The sequence below is a fragment of the Ornithorhynchus anatinus genome, chromosome X5 (genome assembly GCF_004115215.2).
Source record: "Ornithorhynchus anatinus isolate Pmale09 chromosome X5, mOrnAna1.pri.v4, whole genome shotgun sequence".
NCBI classification, from domain to species: Eukaryota; Metazoa; Chordata; class Mammalia; order Monotremata; family Ornithorhynchidae; genus Ornithorhynchus; species Ornithorhynchus anatinus.
Window position 1 is genome coordinate 2,635,108 of NC_041753.1, and position 26,000 is coordinate 2,661,107.

At 48.7% G+C, this 26,000-nt stretch overlaps 1 protein-coding gene across 1 annotated transcript; it reads right to left on the reverse strand.

Moving 5' to 3' along the window:
- Window positions 1–10,000: 10,000 nt before the first annotated feature.
- LOC114808169 (butyrophilin subfamily 1 member A1-like) lies at window positions 10,001–25,608 on the reverse strand. The gene is made up of 8 exons (XM_029056031.1): window positions 25,500–25,608; window positions 21,506–21,724; window positions 21,053–21,142; window positions 19,491–19,838; window positions 12,766–12,882; window positions 12,147–12,167; window positions 12,020–12,046; window positions 10,001–11,121 (listed from the first exon to the last, which is right to left on the reverse strand). Exons 3-8 carry the CDS (start codon window positions 21,138–21,140, stop codon window positions 10,463–10,465), a joined length of 1,260 nt encoding a protein of 419 aa, XP_028911864.1. The 5' UTR covers window positions 21,141–21,142; window positions 21,506–21,724; window positions 25,500–25,608; the 3' UTR covers window positions 10,001–10,462.
- Between the last annotated feature and the right edge of the window lie 392 nt (window positions 25,609–26,000).

The window sequence follows — 26,000 nt, forward strand, 5'->3', positions numbered from 1 at the left end:
GCACATATTCACTGGGAGCCCCTAATAATATTAACAAATAATAATAATGACAACAATGATAATAGTAGTAGTAATAACTGTGGTACTTGTAAAGCACTTACTATATGCACTACACTAAATATTGAGGTAGATACCATACTAGCCAATGGGACACGTAAGGCTTACAGTCTAATGGGGAAAGTGATAAAGTATCTTATTCCCATTTTACAAATGAGAAAACTGAGGCCCAGAGCATAGAGTGACTTTCCCAAGGTGGAGTAAGCAAGCAAGTGGTGGAGCTGAGATTAGATCTCTTTCTCCTGACTCTCAGCCCCAAGCTCTTCCCCCTGTGCAAGACTGTTCCCATACCCAATAGGAACCAGAGAAGGTACCCTGGGGGTAGGGAGGCCGTGATGGGGAGGGCCAGGATCATTTAAACCCCAGGCTCTGGAGCCTGCCTGCCCAGTGCATTTCTGGGCTCCAACATAGGCAATGCATTTCATCAGGGGCCAGTATCCATGGTCCCCTTGGGGCAGCCAAAAAACCCCTTCCCTTCCTCCATGCCCCAGAGACTAGTGGGCAACAACACCACTTCACACCATGACCTTTCTGCCCCTCTGCCCGACCTGCTTCTCCATGGTTCCTTCCAGGGCTCCGCGGTAATGTGGGACTGGGGTCAGCAGTGCTGTTTATGGATGCTCCTCCCTGCTCTGCTTCCCTCCACTGATTACTATCCTCTGAGAACCACTGGTGGGAATGGAGGGATACAGAGATGCTGGAATCTGGCCCCTCTCCACTGCCCACTCCTTCTACCTCTTTTCATTCATTCATTCAATCGTATTTATTGAGTGCTTACTGTGTGCAGAGCACTTGGAAAATACAATTCAGAAATTGAGAGACAATCCCTGCCCACAGTGGGATTACAGTCTAGAAGGAGGGAGACAGACATCAAAACAAGTAAACAGGCATCAATAGCATCAATATAAATAAATAGAATTTTAGATATGTGCAGATCAAAACAAGTTAACAGGTATTTATATAAATGAATAGAATTATAGATCACTCCAGAAGTTTGGAAAGGAAGGGTAAAAGGGAGATGAGGTAATACCTGGAGGAGGCTGTGGGGTCAAGGGAGGGTTTTTTAAGGATGGGGAGACGGGCATGTTCAGAGGCAGAGGGGAAGATGCTGATGGAGAGTGAGTGGTTGAAGATGGAAGTTAAGGAGGGGAGGAGGGAAGGGGTGAGAGTTTTTATAAGGTGGGAGAGAATGGGATCTGATGCACATGTGGAGGGTTGGGACTTGAAAAAAGGGAGGAGATCTTCTCTGAAGATACTGCTGGGAAGCATGGAAAAGTAGAAGAGGAGGTCGAGAGGATTGGGGGGATGGTGGAGGGGGAGGGGTGATTTTGATAGAGAAGCAGTGTGGCTTAGCGGAAAGAACCCGGGCTTGGGAGTCAGAGGTCGTGGGTTCTAATCCCGACTCTGCCACTTGTCAGCTGTGTGACTTTGGGCAAGTCACTTAACTTCTCTGTGCCTCAGTTCCCTCATCTGTAAAATGGGGATTAAGACTGTGAGCCCCATGTGGGACAACCTCATTACCTTGTATCTGCCCCAGCGCTTAGAACAGTGCCTGGCACATAGTAAGTGCTTAATAAATACCATCACTATTTTGGGAAGCTCAGACCTGATGGTGTAAATTTTCCTAATGAAGTAGGTGGCCAGATCGTTGTGGGAGAGGGATGGGGGAAGGGGAGATGGAGGGGGGCCTAAAGATTGAGTTAATTGTCCAGAACAACTGATGAGGGTGATGGGCATGGATGTCAATCAGGTGCCAATAAGGGAAGGATGTCCCTTCCTGACTGCCCAGCTGGCACCCCAGGCCACTCACCTGCCCCCAGCAGTCCCCCAGGGTGGGAGAGAAAGAGAGAGCTGGGTGGCAGGTCAGCCTAGGTTCTCTGTGTTTAATTTCGCCAGGCATAGGGTGAGGTGGGTGAGGAGTTCTGCTGGGGAGGGGAGAAAAGGGGCCCACCCTCCCTACTCCGGGATCAGGAGGATTGGAGTTAAGGGGTCAAATGAAAGTCTTTCCCCTTTTCTTCTTCTCCCTGTTTCCCGGCACTTCACATCAATTCCAACCTTTCCACCACCCACAGCCCTCTTGGACCTAAATTCCCTGGGGGCAATGTCGACAGGTACTACCAGAATAACCTAGACATTGAGGTCCACTTGATGGGGAGGAGAGATCTTCCCCTAGACTGTAAACTCATTGTGGACAGGGAATATGTCTAACAACTCAGTTATAGTTTATTCTCTCAAGTGCTTAGTACAGTGTTCAGGACACAAAAGCACTCAATAAATATCACTGAATGATTGATTATAGGGAGTTTGGGGTGTTCCCCTCCCAACCTCTTCCTGTGGGCAGCCCCACTCCCTGCCACCCCTATCTCTAGTTGTTCGGGGAAGGGGCAACCCCCATGACCTCTCCTGTCCCAGCTACATCATCCTCTACATCATGTGGACACCCTTACCCGCCTCCAGTTCACAGGAGAATTTTCACCTCCAGCCCCCAAGAGGAGGGTTCCCCCAGACTCACCAGTTCATTCATTCGTTAAATAGTATTTATTGAGCGCTCACTATGTGCAGAGCACTGTACTAAGCGCTTGGAATGTACAGATTGCCAACAGATAGAGACAGTCCCTTCTCATTGACGGGCTTACAGTCTAATCAGGGGACGCCTCCCTGGGCCATCACAGCCATTAGCCCTGGCAGCAGGGCAGATTCTCCGTTATTTGATGGTGGCCAGGCTCACCTCACCAGGAACTGAAGTCCCTTTTGCAGGATCAGTTCCAACATTTGACTGTGAAGGGCACCACCCTCCGATAGAAAGGTGCCATTTGAACCTCTTATCGGTCACTGGCAGAACTCATCAGAGGCAGTTGGAAGAGTGAGAGAAACTGATGAACAGGAATTGCAACTTGTGAGTTGAGTTTGGGTGTCAGTTAGGCTGCCCTGGTGCCCTTTGACCTCCAGGAAGTAGACATCTGGTGCAGGCAGAACTCCACAAACTCTCCTGGGCTCTACTCCTTGGAAAAAGAAAATCCACATTTGGAGCCAAACACTCCTACAGTCCTGGCCACAGGCTGCTTCCAGCTGATCTTTTTATCTCAGAAGTATCCGACATTGCCTCCCCTTCTGGACCAGAAGCTCCTTGTGGGCAGGGAATGTGTCTACTAACTGTACTCTCCTAAGCATTTAGTACAGTGGTCTGCAAATAGAAAGTGCTCAATAAATTTGATCGATTGATTGGAGTAAGGGAGTTAAGGAGGAGATGACAGAGAAATAAGGGAATTTTAGGTTTTGTCTTTGGAAATATTTACAATATAGTCCTGTGAATTTCTGCATCTGAAATTCTGAGCTGGAATAATAATATTGATTTTGTATTGATTAATAGATGAAGATTTGGAAACAATTAATAATTCATTAGTAAATAAGAATTCCTTATAAACATCTCTAAACCCAGCAAGCCAAATAGTATGAGAAACACCCATTTAATTGACATATTAGCATTTTTAATGATATTTGTTAAGCACTTACTATGTACCAGACACTGTAGTAAGTGCTGGGGCAGTCATTAGATGGTCAGGTTGGACTTTGTTCCTGTCCTATATAGGGTTTACAGACTTAATCCCCATTTAACAGATGAGGAAACTGAGGATCACAGAGGTTGACTTACTCAAGATTACACAACAGACAACTAGCAACCCCCTTCCACCTGTGTTTTTGACCCCATCCTTTCATATCTTTCTAAAACACACCCTCTCTCCTTTCTTCTGTGACTGCCATCTTCAACTGTTCACTTCTAAGCTACATACATTTCAGCAGGACCCTTCCATCCTCATGCCCCTCCAAGTGGATAATAATAATAACAATATACGTTAACTGCTTACTGTGTTCTTGCACTGTAGTAGATTAAAGATAATCAGATCCCACATGGGGCTCCCAAAATCAATCAAACAGTGGTATTCATCGAGTGCTTCCTATGTGCAGAGCACAGTGCTAAGCACTTGGGAGAGCACAGTACAACAGAATTAGCAGGCACTTTCCTTGCCCATAACGAGCCTACAGTCTTGATGGAGAGACAGACATTAATATAATTAAGTAGTTTATAATATATAAAGATATGTACATAAAAACTTTGGGGTAGGGGTTGGAGTGAATAGCAAATGTCTAAAGGTCACAGATCCAAGTGCATAGACAACACAGAAGAGAGAGTGAACCAGGGAAAAGCAGGCTTAATTGCAGAAACTTGTTGGAAGACATGTGACCTTAACAATGCTTTGAAGGTGGAGAAAGTGGTGGTATAGTGTATTTGGACGGGGAGGGAGATCCAGGCTATGGGGAGGATATGGGAAAGTGATCAATAGCAAGGTAGAAGAGATCAGGGCAGAATGAGTAAAACGGCGTTAGAGGAGCGGAATGTGTGGGCTGGGGTTGGTGAGGTGATTAGTGAGATTAGTGAGGTGAGGTAGGATGGGGTGAGCTGATTGAGTGCTTTAAAGCCAGTGATAAGGAGTTTCCTTTTGATGTGAAAGTGGATGGGCAGCCAATGGAGGTTCTTGAGGAGTGGGGAGACATGGACTGAATGTTTTTGGTGAAAAATGATTCATGCAGCAAAGTGAAATATGGACTGAAGTGGGAAGAGATGGGAGGCAGGAAGGTCATCAAGAAGGCTGATACAGTAATTAAGGGGGGATAGGATTAGTGCTTGTATTAGCATGGTAATAGTTTGGATAGAGAGGAAAGGGCATATTTCAGCAAAGTTTCAAGATAGAAACGACCGGATTTGGTGACAGATGGACTATGTCTTGATTCTATTTATCTTGATTCTATTTATTGCTATTGTTCTTGTCTGTCCGTCTCCCTCGATTAGACTGTAAGCCCGTCAAAGGGCAGGGACTGTCTCTCTGTTACCGATTTGTACATTCCAAGCGCTTAGTACAGTGCTCTGAACATAGCAAGCGCTCAATAAATACTATTGAATGAATGAATATGTCGGGAAAGATGAGTCAAGGACCAAACCAAGGTTACTGGCTTCTGAGATAGGGAGGAAAGTAGTGTGTTGGGTTCCCTAAAGCATCCTCAAATCCATCCCCAAATAGCGAAGGTTGTTCCCCTACCAGGGATACCAGGATTGACCAGAGGACGTCTGAGACTGTCTGCCTCCTTCCACCACCTAAATACCCCTGGCTACCTAAAAACAGTGCTACCTCCATGGAATGTTTTCAGGGATGAAGTCAACTGTGCAACTTAAAGGATTTTGGGTTGTGTTAAGCAGTCCTGCCTGTGGCCAGCAAGGTGTCTGGCAACAGGATGCGATCCTCTGGAGGTGGAGGGGACAGTCTGGAGTGTCCTGGAGCTGAAAGGGATTGAGGATGTAGTGGGGCTTGGGACTGGGAGAGAAACATTCCCAATTGGCAAAAATCAGCCACTCCAGCTTCCACCGGCAGCTCCAGAATGGCTTAGCCATGACAGATGCTACCTTAGTAGAAGCACTAGTGACAGCCTTCATCAGAGACTCCAACGCTGCATATTCTCAGTACCACACGCCCATCCACAATGGAAGTACTCACAAACTCCTTTTTCTCTCGATATTCTTCCACTGACTCTCTACCCAAGTTCTGCCCATCCCGATAGAAGTGCACGGTTGGGGAGACACAGAAAGCTCAATGATGCGGAGCCATTTTCAGGAAGAATTGGAGGAGAAGGGGAACAGGAAGCATGTTCAGGTCTGGAGGAACAAAGCAGCACTGATCAGACCAAAGGAAAGCGAGGACAGGAGAGCAGCGGGCAAAGATGCAGGGGCAGGCAAAGGGAAAAGTGAGAGGGAACCACAACCTGACAGTCTCAATCTTCTTTGTGAACTGGTGAATAAGAATGTCATCCGACCATCTTGGAGGGAGAGAGATGGTTGTGAGCCCCATGAGGGAAAGGGACTCTGCTAAGCCTCATTCAGTGGGATTTAATAATAATAATGTTGGTATTTGTTAAGCACTTACAATGTGCCAAGCACTGTTCTAAGCGCTGGGGTAGACACAAGGGAATCAGGCTGTCCCACGTGGGGCTCACAGTCTTAATCCCCATTTTACAGATGAGGTAACTGAGGTACAGAGAAGTTAAGTGACTTGCCCAAAGTCACACAGCTGACAAATGGCCGAGCCGGGATTCGAACCCATGACCTCTGACTTCAAAGCCCGTGCTCCTTCCACTGAGCCATGCTGCTTCTCTGGGATTCTCTGGGATTTGCCCCAGCACCTAGAAGTATTTTGTTTTCTTTTATGGTATGTTAAATACTTAATATGTGCCAGGCACTGAACTAAACACCAGTTAATCAGGGTGGACACAGTCCATGTTCCTCAAGAGCTCACAGTCTTAATCCCCATTTTACAGATGAGGTAACTGAGGTACAGAGAAGTTAAATGGTTTGGCCAAGGTCACACAGCAGACAACTAGCAGAGTTAGGATTAGAACCCAGTCCTTCTGATTCCCAGGCCGAGCTTCTTCTCAGTACTTGGCACCTCGTAAGCACTTAACAAATATCACACTTTTCATGGGAAGCCTCATGGCCTAGTGGATAAAGTATGGGCCTGGGAGTCAGAAGGTCCAGGTCCTAATCCCAGCTCTGCTACTTGTCTGCTGTGTGACCTTGTGCAAGGCACTTTGCTTCTCAAGGCACGCTGAGAAGCAGCGTGGCTCAGTGGAAAGAGCACGGGCTTTGGAGTCAGAGGTCATGGGTTCAAACCCCGGCTCGGCCATTTGTCAGCTGTGTGACTTTGGGCAAGTCACTTAACTTCTCTGTACCTCAGTTACCTCATCTGTAAAATGGGGATGAAGACTGTGAGCCCCACGTGGGACAACCTGATTCCACTGTGTCTACCCCAGCGCTTAGAACAGTGCTCGGCACATAGTAAGCGCTTAACAAATTCCAACATTATTCTCTGTGCCTTAGTTCCCTCATCTGTAAAATGAAGATTAAGACTGTGAGCCCTTTGTGGGACAGGGACCTGATTATCTTGTATCTACCCCAGTGCTTAGAACAGTGCCTAGCACATAGTAAGCGCTTAACAAATGCCATTATTATTATTATTATTATTATTGGTATTATCATCATCACTATTATTATCATTCTTATGATTATGTTGGGTTGCTGAGCAACTGTGGGCCCCTGGTCACTAGCTTCCAGATGGTGTCATCTTGTCTGCATTCTGTCTTCTTCCTCCCATTTCAAGTCCAACACTTTTCTTTTTTAATTGTATTTAAGTGCTTACTACTTGCCAGGCACTGTATTTAGTGAATAATAATAATAATAATAATAATGTTGGTATTTGTTAAGCGCTTACTATGTGCCGAGCACTGTTCTAAGCGCTGGGGAAGACATAGGGGAATCAGGTTGTCCCATGTGGGGCTCACAGTCTTAATCCCCATTTTACAGATGAGGGAACTGAGGCACAGAGAAGTTAAGTGACTTGCCCACAGTCACACAGCCGACAAGTGGCAGAGCTGGGATTCGAACTCATGAGCCCTGACTCCAAAGCCCGTGTTCTTTCCACTGAGCCACGCTGCTTCTCTAGCTTGTATAGTGCTAGCTTGTAGAAAAGGTAATTGGGTTGGACATAGTCCATGTCCTATTGGGGCTGTAAGTCTTGATCCATGTTTTACAAAGGAGGTAACTGAGGCACAGAGAAGCTATGTGGCTTGTCCAAGTCACAAAACAGACAGTGGCAGAGCCAGGATTAGAATCCTCTGATTCTCAGGCCCATGCTTCATTAGGCCACAGCGCCACTACATCCTGCTGGGTTTTCCCTTCAAAATTTTCCAGATTCACTCCTTCCTCCCACTCTTTCAATCACCAGGTTGGGTCATGTTCCTGTCATCTCTCAGTTGCACTGATGCAACTCACTAATCTTCTTGTCCCCAGCCTCTCCCCCATCCACCACTTGTCTGCTGGGTGACCTTGGGCAAGTCACTTAACTTCTCTGTGCCTCAGTTACCTCATCTGTAAAATGGGGATTAAAAGGGTGAGCCCCACATGGGAAAACCTGATTACCCTGTGTCTACCCCAGCGTATAGAACAGTGCTTGGCACATGATAAATATTTAACAAATACCACAATTATTATTTTTTAGATTTTTCTGCATTGCACTCTGGGAACTGTGTTCTTAAAATGAGTGACTGACTAAAAATCAGAGCCTTCACTCAGCTCCTCAAAAACCTCCTGTGGTTACAGATTTCTCCAGAAAAAGCAAATCTTTCTGCTCATAGGATGTAGGATTCTCCCCCAGTTCTCTCCTTTATTAGAGTTTATTGTGTTTGTCGGGCCCTTACTATGTGCCAGGCACTGTAGAAAGCGCTGGGGTAGATACAAATTAATCAGATTAGACACGGTCCATGTCCCACAGTGGGTTCACAGTCTTAAACCCCATTTCACAGGTGAGGCAACTGAGGCACAGAGAAGTTAAGTGTCTTGCCCAAGGTCACCCAGCAGACAAATGGCAGCTCTGGGATTAGAACCCAGGTCCTCTGACTCCCAGACCCAGGCTCTTTCCACTACACCACACTGCTTCCTTCTCACCTTTCCGGTATTCTCAACCACTCACGCTTGCACTCTTCACTCCTCACAAGCCAACTTTGTTACCACTCCTTCCTCTCACCTCTGACAAAACATGCCCAAAACACTGAGCCTGTGTTCCCCACCTCCCTTTACAGCTCCCCATGAAAACCCCTCTCCTACAGAACCCAATCCCCGACCAATCCCCACCTTCCCAAATATGTCACCCCAACGGATTAACGAAATCAGCAGGTGTGGAGCCGATTTATTTCACTTATTAATCCTGTTATTACAATCTGTGTTTACCGCTCTTCCCCATGAAAATCTCAGTTTCTTGAGGGCAGGCATAGTGACTGTAATTCTCATCGTATGCTCCCAAACACTTTCTCCAGTGCTCTGTGCACAATCCATTCTCAGTTGGGTGAGCTGAATGCAGTAGGTGCTCAGGGATGGAGTCCCCCATTAGAAATAAGGGATGAGCCTCAATTCTGAGAATTTGGGGTGAGAATGTGCACGGAGGAGTTGATTGGAGTTCTGCTGGTCTGGTCTGTGTGGCACCATTCACACTCTCTCATCCCGCCCATCCTATTCCCGCTGTGTCACGGAGCGCAGGGAGAGTGTCGGCGGGTATGGGGCATCACACTGAGAAGCAGTGTGCCTTAATGGATAGAACATGAGCCTGGGGGTCAGAAGGCCCTGATTTCTAATTCAGCCTCTCTCACTTGTCTGCTCTGTTACCTTTGGCAAGTCACTTCATTTCTCTGTGCCTCACTTACCACTTCTATAAAATGGGGATTTTTAGTGATAATAATAATCATAATAGAACTTATTAAGCTCTTACTATGTGCCAAGCACTGTTCTAAGCACTGGGGTTGATACAAGGTAATCAGGGTGGACTTGGTCCCCATCCCACGTGGGGCTCACAGTCTTAATCATCACTTTACAGATGAGGTAACTGAGGCACAGAGAAGAGAAGTGACTTGACTAAGTTCACACAGCAGACAAGTGGCAGAACCGGGATCAGAACCCATGACCTTCTGACTCTCAGGCCCGTGCCCTAGCCACTACACCATGCTGCTTCTCAAGAGTCCCACGTCGGATAGAAATTGTGTCCAACCCATTTTGATTGTATCCATGCCACCGCTTAGTACAGTGCCTGTGACATTGTAAGAGCTTAACAAATACCATAACTATTAGCTTAGTGGAAAGAACACGGGCTTGGGAGCCAGAGGTCGTGAGTTCTAATCCCGGCTCTGCCACTTGTCAGCTGTGTGACTTTGGGCAACTCACTTAACTTCTCTGTGCCTCAGTTACCTCATCCGTAAAATGGGGATTAAGACCGTCGGCCCCACGTGGGACAACCTGATTACCTTGTACCTACCCCTGCACTTAAAACAGTGCCTGGCACATAGTAAGCGCTTAACAAATGCCATCATTATTATTATTCTGGTGAATTCAAGGTGAAGCCCATAATCACATTAGCCACCTCCACACTGAGCCAGGAACAGAACCCAATCCCACACGAAAGTTCAAAAAGAATTGCCATAAACCAGGAGAATCTGGAGTCTATCACAACTGTGCGGTGGAGGCGAGCTGCCCCTCTGCCCTCCGAGTTCAGGGTCTGGTGGAGGAGTAAGGAGCAGGAGGGTCAGTGGCACTTGTAAAACCCCACTGAGGTACCAGAGTTGCAGCAGCTGCTTTACTGCCCCCAGCCCCGCCCTCAGCAGGGACACTTCCCCAGCAGCAGCAACAGTAGCAGAGACCCCTCCTAGGCTGGGCCTGCCCTGGGGGAGCAGAGGAGGAGGCGGGGACACAGGTAGCTGCAGCCCCGGGAGGGGAAGGAGCGGTACAGGGGGCAGAGGGGAGGGGCCGGGAGGCTCCCTAAGGGGCAGGAGGGACTCCGGGGCCCGGCTTGGGTTGGGGGAGCAATGGGGCATCGGCCCCAGGGAGGGGATCCCCTTCTCCAGTGGCTGAGGCTGGTCCCAGGCCAGGGGGGTTCACTGGAGTCTCCTGAGCGGGGGCAGGGACAGGGCAGATGGTCAGGCATTGATTCGTGTAATAAAGGCGGAAGAAAGGTCGGAGGGTCCCCGAGAAGGCGGCGCGGGGGAAAGTGTAGATGTGGGATCCGTCAGTGCCACTGTAGAAGGAGACGTCTCCAGCCTCGTAGTCCAGGTAAACCACCACCCGGCTGGGGGAGGTGGTCAGGGGGAGAGGGACGCGAGGAGAGGTGAGCGCATAGTATCCATCATAATCTTTCTTCACGGCCCAGAATCCATCCGCAGGTGACTCCGAGATGCCCCCTTTTCTCCTCACATTTTCCCTACAGACCCCCAGATACCAGATAGTCGCTTCTCCCACCTCCACCTCCCAGCAATGTCTCCCGGAGGTGAAGCGCTCGCGGCCCAGCACACAGGAGTTATGACTGAATCTCTCCGGGTTGTCGGGCAGGTACCGCCGTGTGTTTCTCAGTGTCACCCGTTTCCGATCCTCAGACAGGACGAGTCGGGGATGCGTCGTGTGGGGATCGAGAGTGACGTTGGCTGCGGACAGAGTGTGCGGGTGAGCGTTGGGGGCTCGGGGCAGAAGAGACTCCGGGGCCGGGCCGGGCCAGGGCGCAGCCCAGGAGGGCTGCCCGGAGGGGGCGGGTCCAGAGCTGTGACCCCCCCACTCCGCCGGCCCCCCGGCCACCGCCGCACACTGTCCCCCCCCCCCAGGCTCCGCCCCGCCCCCCCCCCGGACGAGATACTGCGGTGACGTCATCGCGCTCCGCCCCGCCCCCAGGGCTCAGGCCCCAGCCGCCCACCATCTCTGCCGGAGGGGCCCCCGCTCCTGCCTGGGGCTTCACCTCCCCTCTGTCCCCACCGCAATAATAATGTTATTATTTGTTAAGCGCTTACTATGTGCAGAGCACTGTTCTAAGCACTGGGGTAGATACAGGGTAATCAGGTTGCCCCACGTGAGGCTCAGTCAATCCCCATTTTACAGATGAGGTAACTGAGGCCCAGAGAAGTGAAGTGACTTGCCCCAGTCACATAGCTGACAAGTGGCAGAGCCGGGATTCGAACCCATGACCTCTGTCTCCCAAGCCCGGGCTCTTTCCACTGAGCCATGCACCGCAATCTGGTCTGGCCATTCCAGGAGGCTCCTGACAGCAGCAGCAGGGAGGAGCAGGAGGCAGAGGAGAAAGATGAGCGGGAGGAGTGGTGGGCAGGGAATGTGTCATATTCTATTGTACTCTCCCAAGCGCTTAGCACAGTGCTTTGCATACAGTAAGCGCTCAAAAAATACACTTCAATGAATGAATGAATGGAGGGTGAAGAGGCCACAAAGGGTTCTGGAAAGGGCCCTGGGTCTGGGGGTCAGGGCAGAAGCCAAGGAGGGTCTGGAACCCCGAAGTGGGAGGGACCAGTTATCACAGAGCATGTTAGGGTCACTTACTGGGGCGTAGCTCTACCAGTGTCTGCCCTGCAAAGACAACAGAGAGAGGAGATGTCACTGGGCTGATGGAGCACGAACAAACACCAACATGAGAAAATGACAGAAATGAAAGAAACACGGAACTTACTGAGCTCCAACAGGAATTTCTCTGGAAATGAACAGAAATAAGTCAGGGATACTCTAGAATGGGAGAACTGGGGGTAGGCTAGCAGGGGTTGAAATGGGGTTGGAGAAAGTCAGTTTCTTGGACATATAGCAGGGGACTGGCTCCTCGGGAAGATACCCACTGCCCAAGGAATGAGCCATAGATCTGGAATGGTGACCATTGTCCCCAGAATCTCTGGGAAGAGCCGGTTGATTGTGACCAGTCTCTATTTCCCAGATCTCAGATCTCCCGGCTCCACTGGGATTGTGGCTGCACTGGGGGGACTGGGGTGGGGACAGAAAAATGCAAGGTTATCGATAGGCTCCAGTCTGAACTACATCCGAGGACTGGGATTTCTCTACTCCCTATTGTCTCCCCACCCACGTGAGTGACGGGTGACAAAGTCAGAGGGTTGGTCGGTCCTTTCTCTTGGGAAAATACGGTGCCATATTGTGGGTTGTATGTGTGAGGTTGGGGATCTGTCTTTGCCAGGTATCTGGGGGCAGTAACTTGTGATCTGTCTGTCTCTCCCTTCCCTATCTGGTCTACTGCCTTTCCCTGCCGCAAGAAAGAAGTCTCAGAAATATTCTCGTTCCTTTACCTTTGTCCCTGGGGTGTTTCCAGATGAGATAAAGACCCCCAGCGATGAGCAGTCCCAGCAGAGGAAGGGTCACTCCCAGGGCCACCATCAAGGACAGAGCCGTCGGGAAGAGGGAAGCTGAAATAGAATTCCCAAAAATATCATCAGAGGGAAACATGGGGCAAGTATGGCCTATTCTATAGCTCTGGGGGAGTTAGATCCACATGGGAGGAGACATGACCGGGGGTCTTATGATCCTCGCTGTGTCTTTGCTTCAGGACATGCTAAGAGCCCAAAGCAGGGGCAGAGAGCTCTGGTCTCCCTTCCTGTCTCTGAAGGGAAGGAGGTGTAGAGTTGGAAACCCAGTGGTTTGGGGAGCATAGAGAGCACTGTTGGGGAAGGACGAAGGCTGAGCATTTCCTGGGCCAGGCCGGCTGGTCTGAGGTGACAGGAAGGTCACGGAGTAGAAGGTGCCTCTCGTGATTCCCCAGGGAGAGCGCTGTGTCCATGGTTGGAGGGTCTCGCTCCCCTTCTTCCCATTCTCGGGCTTCGGCTATTTCTGCCAACACAGGAGAATCAGCGTAGCAGAGGGGAAAGAGCAGGAACCTTGGAATCAGACGACCGGGGTTCTACTCTGGACTCCACCACTTGTCTTCTGTGTGACCTTGGGTAAATCACTTACCTTCTCTGTGCCTCAGTTCCCCCATCTGCAAAATGGGGATTAAATACTTGTGCTCCTTCCTACTTAAAATGTGAGCCCCATGTAACATTAATAATAATAATAATAATGATCATGGTATTTCTTAAGCGCTTCCTATGTGCCAAGCACTGTTCTAAGCACTGGGGTAAATATAAATCAGGTTGGACCCTATCCCATATGAGGCTCACATTTTTAATCCCCTTTTTACAGATGAGGTAACTGAGGCACAGAGAAATGAAGTACCTGGCGCAAGGTCACAGAGCAGATAAGAGGGGGAGCTAGGATTAGAATCCACGACCTCTGACTCCCAAGTTCTTGCTGTTGCCATTAGGCATGCTGCTTCCCATATGGGACCTGATTACCTTATACGTACCCCAGTGCTTAATAAAGTGCTTGGCACATAGTAAGCAGTTAACAAATACCAAAATTATGATTATTATTCTTACAACACAGTATCCCCATGGAACCAGGAAAATGCTGCTTCCCCTCGGGCTTCGACTCCCTGTGTCTACCCAGCCGGTGCTTCCCCCAGGGAAGACGCTAGAAGAGGGTCAGCAGTGCAGCAACCAGGGGTTCTCACTTGGGGGAGAAGGGCGGGAGGGCGAGCAGGGTCCTGTGCTCTGTTCTTACCTTGGTCTGGACCACAAATTCCTTCTCAACCTCACCCCTCCACTCATTTTCTTGCCCCCATCCAGTCCTGCTTCCCCTTCAAAACTCAAGTGTGTATGGGTGTGTGGGAGGCTGGATAAGACAGGGTGTGGGATGCTTATATACTTCTGTTGAAAAGTTCGTTGTGGGCAGGGAATGCATCTTTTTTTGGTTGTATTGTACTCTCCCAATTGCTTAGTACAGTGCTCTGCACACAGTAAACGCTCAATAAATATGATTGAATGAATGAATTCTGTCCACACAATAAGTGCTCAATACATACCAATGAATGAATGAATGAATGAATGAAAACCAATAGAGAAACATGGCCTCATCAAAAGAACACTGGCCAGGGAGTCAGAGGATCTGTGTTTTATCCTGAATCCACCATTAGCCTGCTGAGTGACCTTCGACAAATCACTTAACTTCTCGGTACCTCAATTACCTCATCTGTAGAATGGGGATAAAGCACTTGTTATCAATAAATAAAAGAATAATAATAATAATGTTGGTATTTGTTAAGCGCTTACTATGTGCAGAGCACTGTTCTAAGCGCTGGGGTAGACACAAGGGAATCAGGTTGTCCCATGTGGGGCTCACAGTCTTAATCCCCATTTTACAGATGAGGTAACTGAGGCACAGAGAAGTTAAGTGACTTGCCCACAGTCACACAGCTGACAAGTGGCAGAGCCGGGATTCGAACCCAGGACCTCTGACTCCAAAGCCCGTGCTCTTTCCACTGAGCCATGCTGCTTCTCTAAGAAGCTTCTCTAAGAAGCAGCGTGGCTTAGTGGAAAGAGCCTGGGCTAGGGAGTCAGAGGTTGTGGGTTCTAATCCTGGCCCCGCCACTTGTCTGCTGTGTGACCTTGGGCAAGTCACTTCACTTCTCTGTGCCTCAGTTCCTCATCTGCAAAAATGGGGATTAAAAAAAATGTGAGCCCCACATGGGACAATCTGATTATCCTGTATCTACCCCAGTGCTTAGAACAGTGCTCTGCACATAGCGCTTAACAAATACCATAATTATTATTAATAAATCAATCAGTGGTATTTACTAAGAGAAGAGCACTGTGTTAAATACCTAGGAAAATACAGTAAGAGAGTTCATAGACACGATATCCTTGGCTACAAGGAATTCACAGTCTAGTAACTCACTAGTGATGTGACTCCCCACACCTCTATACTGTCTATCTCACCGCTGACCACTCACCCATGTCCTGCCTCTGGCCTGCTATGCCCTGCCACTTCACATTCAACAGATGATCACTCTCTCCACCTTGAAAACCTTATTGAAGACATATCTCTCCAAGAGACTTTCACTGAGTAGGCCCTCATTTCCTCTTCTCCCACTCCCTTCTGCTTCAACCTTGCAGTTGGGATTCGAAACCTTTATTCACCCGTCCCTCAGTCCCATGACCCTTTTGTACATATCCATAATTTATTTATTTATATTAATGTAAGTCTCCTCCTCTAGAAGGTAAGCCTGTAGTGGGCAGGGAGCATGCCTATCAATTCTGTTATATTGTACTCTCTCAAGTGCTTAGTACAGTGCTCTACACAGTAAGTGCTTAGTAAATATGACTGATAGTAGGGCAGACAGAAAATATAATACATAACAGATAGGGGAATCAGTCAAGTATGAGAGGAAGGACATAGTGCTCTGGGGCCAGGGTGGGGTGACCATTAAAATGTGTCAGTGGAACAGACCCAAGTGCAAAGGAAGGGTGGAGTCCGATTAGACTGTAAGCCCGTCAAATGGCAGGGACTGTCTCTATCTGTTGCCGACTTGTTCATCCCAAGCGCTTAGTACAGTGCTCTGCACATAGTAAGCGCTCAATAAATACTATTGAATGAAAAGGAAGGGTGGAGGAAGAGCAAATCTTGGAGGAGATGTGACGCATTCAATCAGCTCACCCCCATCCTTTCTCACCTCATTAATCTACTAAAACCCAACTTGCTCACTCTGCCCCAATCTCGTCTATCTCTCCACGGACCCCTTTTCCACATCCTTTCCCCAGCCTGGAACTCCCTCCCTCTCCAAATATTCCACACCCCCACTCTCTCCACCTTCAAAGCCTTATTAAGGTCAAGTCTTCTCTAAGAGGCCTTCTTTGATTAAGCTGCCTCTTTTCCCCAGCTTGTTCTCCCTTCTGTGTTATCCTTGCACTTGGCTCTGTGACCTTTGGACATTGGATGTTTACCCCACCCTCAAATCCACAGTACTTATGTACATATATTTAAATTATATATTATAAATTATTTATTCATATCAACGTATGTCTCCCCCTTTAGACTGTAAGATCGTTATGGGAAGGGAATATGTCTGCTAATTTTGTTGGATTATACTCTCCAAAGCATTTAGTATGGTGCTCTGCACATAGTAAAAGCTCAGTAAATATGATTGATTGATTGGTTGACAGACTGAATTTTGAAGATGGGGAGAGTTGTGGTCTGTTGGACATGAACATGAACGATAAGCAGCATGGCCTAGTGGAAAGAACATGGGCCTGGGAATCAGAGGACATGGATGCCAATCCTGGATCCACCACTTGTCTGCTGTGTGACCTTGGGTAACTCACTTAAATTCCGTGCCTCAGTTCCCTCATCTGTAAAATGGGGAATAATTCCCACTTTCTCCTACACAGACTGTGTAAGGACTGTGTCCTGCCTGATAACCTTGTATCTACCCTAACGCTTTGAACAGTGGTTGGCACATAGTAAGCACTTGTGAGACCACCCTGAGATATGTCCACAATCGCCTCACCACACCAAGACAAACTGACTCCATTTTGGAAAGGCCTGCCTTCTCCTCTGTTATCCGGAAATTGTTACATGCTCTTATTGGTTTTGTATGGGTAACGAAGGACATGTAGTTAGGGGCTACAGCTCACAGATAAGGCCCAAGGTTGCACTTAACAAAGGCTAAACATCTCACTTAAATTCCCCACTGGGCATTTCCATGAACTGTTTATACATATATTAGCATCCATGCAGAAGAAACTCTAATGTTTCGAGTTGCAGGCAGATAATCTGTTCCAAAACATGGCAGTGATGCGGTTTACTCGCCCGGTTGGTCAGGGGAATACAAACGCCCAGCTTCCACTTCCACGCCCCCTCTGCAATAAAAGCCCTGTTCACGTGGGCTAACTGCTGCTCCTTGCAACCTGGAGTGGAGGCTAGGACAGTCCAGAGCGTGCTTGGTTTATCCGGGAACGCCTGGCCCAAAACTCTGTAAAGGACCCGCCGAGTTACTAGAGAGACAAAGGGGTTCGAGGCCTTGTCCATCTGGGATAGAGGTTGGTGCACGTTCATGAAGTGCTCCGTGGTGAGGTGAGACATTGAGACCCTAGGGGATTGTAATACCTTTTGTTTGAGGCTTGGTTAACTTTGCCTGTGGGACCCTGGGGGTGTAATACATTTTCTTCAAGGTTTGGGTATGTTTTGTTCATTGGATCCATAGCTTTTCATAGGTTTATGTATTTTAAAGCCATAGCCTTGTTTCATAGGCATATGCATTAAAGCCATAGCTTTCTTGTAGGTTTATGCATTAAAGTCATAGCTTTATTAGCAAAACTCAGTGAGCCAGTTTGTTTCATTCTTCCGTGCCTGGATCTAAGTGCCCACAGACAAACCCGCTCCTTTGGAGTGCATCAGCGCTTAACAAATATAACAATAATAACAATAATGATAATGATAAAGAATAGGGAGGGAGTTCCAGATAGAAGGGATAACATGAATAAGAGGTGACAGTGAGAGGGACGCGATGGAGGTACAGTGAGTAGGTTGGCTTTGGAGGAGCAAAGTGGATGGGTGGGAACTCTGGGTAATAATAACAATAATAATAATAATAATTGTATATTTCATGTGCTTACTATGTGCCAGGCACTGTTTTAAGCGCTGTGGTGAATATAAATAAATCTTGTTGGACACAGTCTCTGTCCCACGTGGGGCTCATAGTTTCAATCCCCATTTTACAGATGAGATAACTGAGACAGAGAGAAGTGAAGTGATTTGCCCAAGGTCATACATTTACTAAGCACTTATAAATACTTTATAAAAATGGAACATAAGCAGACTCAGATATGGCCATGCCTCATCATTCATTCATTCATTCAATAGTATTTATTGAGCGCTTACTATGTGCAGAGCACTGTACTAAGCGCTTGGGATGAACAAGTCGGCAACAGATAGAGACAGTCCCTGCCGTTTGACGGGCTTACGGTCTAATCGGGGGAGACGGACAGACAAGAACAATGGCACTAAACAGCGTCAAGGGGAAGAACATCTCGTAAAAACAATGGCAACTAAATAGAATCAAGGCGATGTACAATTCATTAACAAAATAAATAGGGTAACGAAAATATATACAGTTGAGCGGACAAGTACAGTGCTGTGGGGATGGGAAGGGAGAGGTGGAGGAGCAGAGGGAAAAGGGGAAAATGAGGCTTTAGCTGCGGAGAGGTAAAGGGGGGATGGCAGAGGGAGTAGAGGGGGAAGAGGAGCTCAGTCTGGGAACGCCTCTTGGAGGAGGTGATTTTTAAGTAAGGTTTTGAAGAGGGAAAGAGAATCGGTTTGGCGGAGGTGAGGAGGGAGGGCGTTCCGGGACCGCGGGAGGACGTGACCCAGGGGTCGACGGCGGGATAGGCGAGACCGAGGGACGGTGAGGAGGTGGGCGGCAGAGGAGCGGAGCGTGCGGGGTGGGTGGTAGAAAGAGAGAAGGGAGGAGAGGTAGGAAGGGGCAAGGTGATGGAGAGCCTTGAAGCCTAGAGTGAGGAGTTTTTGTTTGGAGCGGAGGTCGATAGGCAACCACTGGAGTTGTTTAAGAAGGGGAGTGACATGCCCAGATCGTTTCTGCAGGAAGATGAGCCGGGCAGCGGAGTGAAGAATAGACCGGAGCGGGGCGAGAGAGGAGGAAGGGAGGTCAGAGAGAAGGCTGACACAGTAGTCTAGCCGGGATACATCCTAACCACACTGGGCTGGAACCACCAGAACAGGCTCCTGCCCCAACCCTGAATAGCCCCTGAATCAGGAGAGAACCCAACATTAGAAAACATAAATATTTCTTGGGAAAAACCTGTCCAGCAGGAGAGAGGGGAATGCCTTGCCCTGAGCCTTATCTTAGCACCAAGCTATTCAGAATCACAGGAATCCAGTCTGGAAACTGACTCAGGAAGTCTGACCCATGGGAAATGTTTGGTGGAAATGCTGCACTGAGCAGTGCTGCCTGTGGACCAGCTTGGGGTTGGGCAGCTTATAGGACTCTGGGCAAGAGGGAGTGGACATTGTAGAGCCCTGAAGCTGTAAGGAATTCTGGGTAAGGCCAGGACTGTCTATGAGACTGCGTAAGAATGAGAGAGAAAAATCCTCCACTGGTCACAATGAAAAACCAGCCACTCACCAACCACCTGCAGCTCCAGAGGGGCTTCATCTTCAGAATTGCCATCATAGAAAGAACAATGATAGTTTCCTTCATCAGAGACTCTGACATTGCGTAGTCTCACAGTCACACTCCCATAATCCAGGGCGTCTGTCACCAACTCTGTCCTCCCTTGATATTCCTCCATCTGCTCTCCAAACAGCTCGGCTCCACTATCGTACAGGTGCACGACATTAGAAGGCTGGGATCGGAACCACCTCACCTCCATAAACTCAGCGCTTTCCTTAGGGTTCAGGTGACAGGGCATCTCAGTGTCTCCCCCCTCCAAGGCCAGGACAGGCTCTGCAGGTCCAATCACAGAAAACTGAGCTGTAACAAAGAGAGAGAGAGAGACTGTCAGAAAGGAGCAGGGCCTGGGGCTTTGGTGGGCAGGAGAGACATCTCCAGAGGAAGAACAGAGCTGCCTCCTGTCTGCTCTCTGAAGGCCCCAGGGTGTCCGGTCCTCTTCTATTCTCCATCTATACTTGCTCCCTTGGAGAACTCTTTCGCTCCCACAGCTTCAACTACCATCTCTATGCACATGATTCCCAAATCAGCATGGCTCAGTGGAAAAAGCACGGGCTTTGGGGCTTTGGAGTCAGAGGTCATGGGTTCAAATTCCACTCGGCCATTTGTCAGCTGTGTGACTTTGGGCAAGTCACTTAACTTCTTGGTGCCTCAGTTACCTCATCTGTAAAATGGGGATTAAGATTGTGAGCCCTACGTGGGACAACCTGATTCCCCTGTGTCTACCCCAGTGCTTAGAACAGTGCTTGGCACATAGTAAGCGCTTAACAAATACCAACATTATTATTATTATTAAATCTCCATTGCCAGCCCTGATCTCCCTTCTTCTCTGCAATCTTACACTTTCTTCTGCCTTTAGGACATTTCTACTTGGATGTCCTGCAGATACCTCACTCTTAACATGTCCAAAACAGAGTTCCTTATCTTCTCACCAAAAGCCTGCACTCCCTATGACTTTCCCATCATTATAAACACCACCACCATCCTCCCTTTCTCACAAGCCCGTTACCTTGGCATTATCCTCAATACATCTTTCTCATTCAACACACATATTTAATCTATCACCAAATCCTGTCAGTGAAACTTTTTCAACATTGCTAAAATCCACCTTTTCCTCTCCACCCAAACTGCTACCACATTAATCTAAGCACTTATCCTATCCCACCATGATTACTGCATCAGCTTTTTTCTGACCTCCCTGCCTCCTGTCCACCCTCAGCCCCACAAAATTTATGTACATATATGCCCACCTCCCCCTCTAGACTGTAAGCTCTTTGTGGGTATGGACTGTGTCTACAAACTCTGTTATATCATACTCTCCCAATTACTTGGGACAGTACTTGGCAAAGGGTAAATGTTCAATAAATACACTCGATTGATTGAGAGGACATACAATCCCCCTGGCACCGATCTCTTAGAGAAACATTCACACTGGTGACCCCCGGGGGATTTATTTATTTAGTTATTTGTTTATGAGACATCCTCACAGGGCAGTGAAATGGGGAAGAAATTCTTACCTGAACCCATTGTGAGCAGCTGGAGAAAAAGGAGGATGACGAGGAACCTGGATGTGAAGGATTCTGGGCAACCTGCCACGTTCTCCATCTCTGGGGCCACAGACAGACAACAGTGGCTCAGTCAAAACCTGTCCCACTCACCATCAGAGAGCCAGACCAAGGCTGGGACATGAGGCACAGAGCAGTGCAAGACTCTTGGCTCTGACATCGGTACAGATCAGCTTCTTGTCACATCTGTCACCAAATGTCCCAAACCAACTTTCTTACCCCAGGCACCCAGATATCAATCCCCAACACTCCCACACCCATGCCAGACAACTCACAGACTCTGTCCCTCAGGTTGAGTCAGGGAGATGACCTGAATCTGCTCTTCACTCCAACATGGGTAGTGGGATCAGGGCTCCAGCCCCTTGGCCAGCATCTCCTGGGCATTTACAGCTGCAGGACACTGACCTGAGAGATGGTGGTTTGAGAACAGAGGTCAAAGGTCAACAGGAGCTTTGGGATGTTTCCTTTGTCTTCATCTGGCATTTCCACATTCTGGGCAGGGGTGCAGGAGACTTGCAGAGCTGAGTTATGGACCGGGCTCTTCAGGGGGTCCCCAGTCCCCAAGGGGTCCCGGCAGCTGGGTCTTAGTAGAAGGCTACCACCTCACCCTGCTCCAACCAGCCACTGTGGAAGTGAAAGTTGAACAGGAGAGTGAATGGACTCTGGAAACCTGTTATGGTGAAGAATACAAACAGTTGTAGGAGGAGAATACCCAGTTCCTTGATCCTCTCCCAGACCCAGACCAGATAGGTGTGAACACCGTGGTTGGAATTGTTTCCCCACTTTGAGGATGCTCGTGTCCCTCCTGGATCTGTTGTCCCCTTGAGTACAGGAATTCTCCTGGACGATGGAGGTGGGAGTGTGGAGAGGGAAGGGAAGGGACCACCATTCCTGTTCTGGGAAATGTAGAGTTGGGGCACTGCCTGCCTTCCCTCCACCCCTTGCTCCTCCCACCTCCTTTCTGCCTCTGTTCCCCAAAAGTGTTAGTCAGGTTAAGAGGGGTGGGGGCGAGGAGAGGAGGAGAGAGAGGAATCAGATTCCCCCAACTTCACAATGTGCTTGATCCATTAGCTCCCTCCTTGCCCAGATAAGGGATGTGCAGGATTTCTCTCTCCTTCTCTGTCCCAGTGGCTGGGGGTGTCAGTGGGTGAGGCTGTGATTGGAGAATGGACAGGTGCTAGAAGTGGGAGGTGGGCAGCCAAGCCCAATCCCCCAATGGCTCCCTCTGACTCCAAAATGTCTCTACCCCAAGTGGGGGAGAACTAAGGGATGACCCAGTTCCAATCAGTCAATCATATTTATTGAGCACTTACTATCTGTGGGGCACTGTACTAAGGTGCTTGGGACAGTAAGGTGCTTGGGACAGTACAACAGTGTAACACACATTCCCTGCCCATAATGTTCTTACAGTCTAGAGGGAGAGACAGAAATTAATATGAATAAATGAGGAAAGTTTACATTAGTGCTGTGGGGCTGGGGGCAGACGTGGTAAATAAAGGAAGCAAGTCTGGGTGACACAGAAGGGAGTGGGAAAAGAAGAAATGAGGGCTTAGTTAGGGAAGGCCTCTTGGAGGAGATGTGCCTTCAGTAAGCCTTTGAATTGGAGGAGAGTAATTATCTGTCAGATATGAAGAGGGAAGGGTTTCCAGGCCAGAGACAGGACAAGAAGTCTGTGACAACATAGATGAGATTGAGGTACATGAGAAGGCTGGCATTACAGGAGGGAAGTGTGTGGGGCAGGTTATAGTAGAACAGTAGTGAGGTGAGGTAGGAGGGTAGGGCAGGAGGGTAGGAGGTAGGTAGGTGAGGTAGTAGGTAGGAGAGTGAGTGCTTTAACACTGATGGTAAGGAGTTTCTGTTAGATACGAAGGGGGATCAGCAACTACTGGAAGTTCTTGAGGAGTGGGGAAACATGGACTGAATGTTTCTGTAGGAAAATGATCCAGGAAGCAGAGTGAAGTATGGACTGGTGTGGAGAGAGACAGGAGGCAGGGAGGTCAGCAAGAAGGCTAATACAGTAATCAAGGCAGGACAGGATAAGTGCTTGGATTAACATGGTAGTAGTTTGGATGGAGAGGAAAAGAGGGATTTTAGCAATGTTGTGAAGGTTGAACCAACAGGATTTAATGATAGATTAAAAACGTGGGTTGAATGAGAGAAAGAAGTCAAGGATAACAAGGAGCTTACTGGCTTGTGAGATAGGAAGGTTGGTGGTACTCTCAAAAGTGATGGGAAAGTCACAGGGAGGACAAGGTTTGTGTGGGAAGATAAGGAGTTTTCTGTTTTGGACAGTTAAGTTTGAGGGGTCAGCAGGGCATCCAAATAGAGATGTCTTGAAGGTAGAAGGAAATGTGAAACTGCAGAGTGGGAAGGAGATCAGGGCTGTAGATGTCGATTTGGTAATCATTCACATAGTGGTGGTAGTTGAAGCCAAGGGAGAACTCCCACCTCGGTCCCATCTCCACCACGTTTCCCAGACCAGTTTGAGGCCGGGGTGATGGGGGCAGGTTTGGGGTGGGGGTATAGTGGAAAATAGCCGGAGGGCCCAGCACCTTCACCAAAATAACACCATCTGCAGTATCCCCTGCATGCATCGAGAAGCAGAGTGCCTCAGTGGAAAGGGCCCAGGCTTGGGAGTCAGAGGTCATGGTTTGAATCCCAGCTCTGCCACTTGTCAGCTGTGTGACTGTGGGCAAGTCACTTAACTTCTCTGTGCCTCAATTACCTCATCTGTAAAATGGGGATTAACTGTGAGCCTCAGGTGGGACAACCTGATTACCCTGTATCTATCCCCAGTGCTTAGAATAGTGCTCTGCACATAGTAAGTGCTTAACAAATACCAACATTATTATTATTCTTACACATTTTCTGGGAGATAAAAATAATAATAATAATAATGGAATTTGTAAAGCACTTACTATGTGCACTGCACTAAATACAGAAGTAGATACCCTATAGTCAGATTGGACACACTCTCTGTCCCACCCACTGCTCAGAGTTTAATGGAGAAGGAGAAAAGTAATTTTATCCCCATTTTCTAAATGAGAAAACTGAGGCCCAGAAAAGTGAAGTGATTTGTCCAAAGTAACAAAGCAGGTAAGTGGTGGAGCTGAGATTAGATCCAGTTCTCCCTGTTGCAGACTGGGGCTCTTCCCACTGATAATAATAGTAATTATAATGATGGTATTTTGTTAGGCGCTTACTATGTGGAAGGCACTATGCTAAGCGCTTGGAGGGATACAAGTTGATCAGGTTGTCCCATGTGGGACTCACAGTCTTAAACCCCATTTTACAGATGAGGTAACTGAGGCACAGCGAAGTGTAGTGATTTGCCCAGAGTCACACAGCTGAGAAGTGGCAGAGCCGGGATTAGAAACCATGACATCTGACTCCCAAGCCCGGGCTCTTTCCATTGAGCCACTCTGCTTCTACCCTGTTCCCTTGCCCTGCAGGGATGCAGGGAAGATTCTCCTAGGGAGAAAGGCTGTGATGGGGGAGAATCAGAATCATTAAACCCAGGCTCTGGGAGTCTATCTGGTCTGCCCTATGCCTTCTGGGCTTCAGTATGGGCACCGAGTTTCTCCAGGATCCGGCATCCATGGATCCCCTCGGTGCAGTCAAATCCCCCCTGCCCTTCTCCTGTGCCCCTGATGTTGGTGGGTAGCAAGACAACTTCACACTTTAATCTTTCTATCCCTCTGTACCACCTGCTTTTCCAGGTCTCTTCAGGGTTCCTTAGCCATGTTAGGCCGAGTTCAACAGTGTAGTCCGTGCATGCTTTCTCATTCATCTCAGCTCTCCACACCCATGTTACCTCCCCCACCCAGCACTGCCCTCTGAAGTCTGCAGGTGGGATAGAGGGGCAGGGGGATGATGGATCCTGGCCCCTCTCCACAGCCTCCTCCTACTGTTTGCTCCCCAGTCGCCCTGCTGTCTTCCCAGACAACTCGCCCTGCCCCCAGCAGGATGGGAAGGAATCTGGGGCTGGGCAGTGGGTCCACCTGCTTTCTCTGCCTCCTGCTTCACTGAGCCCAGCATGAGGATTTTTGTGGGGGAAAGGAAGGACCAGCCCTCCTATTCAGGGGTCAAAAGGGTTACTTGTAGGGGGCTACCAGAACAATCCAGGGATTGGAGTCAATGGGTAGAAGAGGAGAGACCCTGTCCATTCTAAGGAGTTTGGGGTCTTCAGTCTTTCCCTTCTGCCCCCTTCTGAGGACACCTCCAACCCCAACCACCCCTACTTCTGCTTGTTCTGGGAGAGGTGCAGCCCTCAGGGCATCTCCCATCCCCCCACATCGCCCTCTACATCCTGTGCCTACCCTTACCCCAAATTCTCTGTCCAGAAGAATTTCCCCAAAATTCAGGTCCCTCCCCAAGAGCAGGGTCCCCTCAGACTCACCAGCCCGACTACCCCCTGGGCCGTCACAGCCGGCAGCCCCGGCAGCAGGGCAGATTCTCCATGGTTCGGTGGCAGCCAGGATCCCCTCACCAGGAATGGAAGTTCCTTGTGCGGGATCAGTTGCAAGAAGTGACTCGTCTGGCTACCACCCTCCAATAGAAAGGCGACATTTGAATGTCTCATCAGTCACTGAGCAGAACTCACTGACGAAGTTAGAAAAATGAAAGGGAAACTGATATAAAGGAAATGCAATTTGTTTGCTGAGTTTGGATGTCAGTTAGGCTGCCCTGCTGCCCTGTGACCTCCAGGGAGGAGTCACCTGGTGCAGGCAGAATTCCACAAACTCTTCGGGGCTCTACCTTCTGGAAAAAGGAAATCTATATTTGGTACCAAACAGTCCCACAGTCTCAGGAGTGTTTTTTTTTGTATCTCTGAAGCTCCAACGTTGTCTCCCCTTCTAGACTAGAAACTCCTTGTGGGTAGCCAACCTGTCTACCAACT

Coding starts and splice junctions, on each gene's coding strand:
- LOC114808169 (XM_029056031.1), bottom strand. CDS start 21,140: ATGGAGAACGTGGCAGGTTGCCCAGAATCCTTCACATCCAGGTTCCTC. Junction 19,839..21,052: donor GCTGCTCACAATGGGTTCAG/GTAAGAATTTCT, acceptor TCTTTGTTACAG/CTCAGTTTTCTGTGATTGGA. Junction 12,047..12,146: donor GAAATTCCTGTTGGAGCTCA/GTAAGTTCCGTG, acceptor TTGTCTTTGCAG/GGCAGACACTGGTAGAGCTA.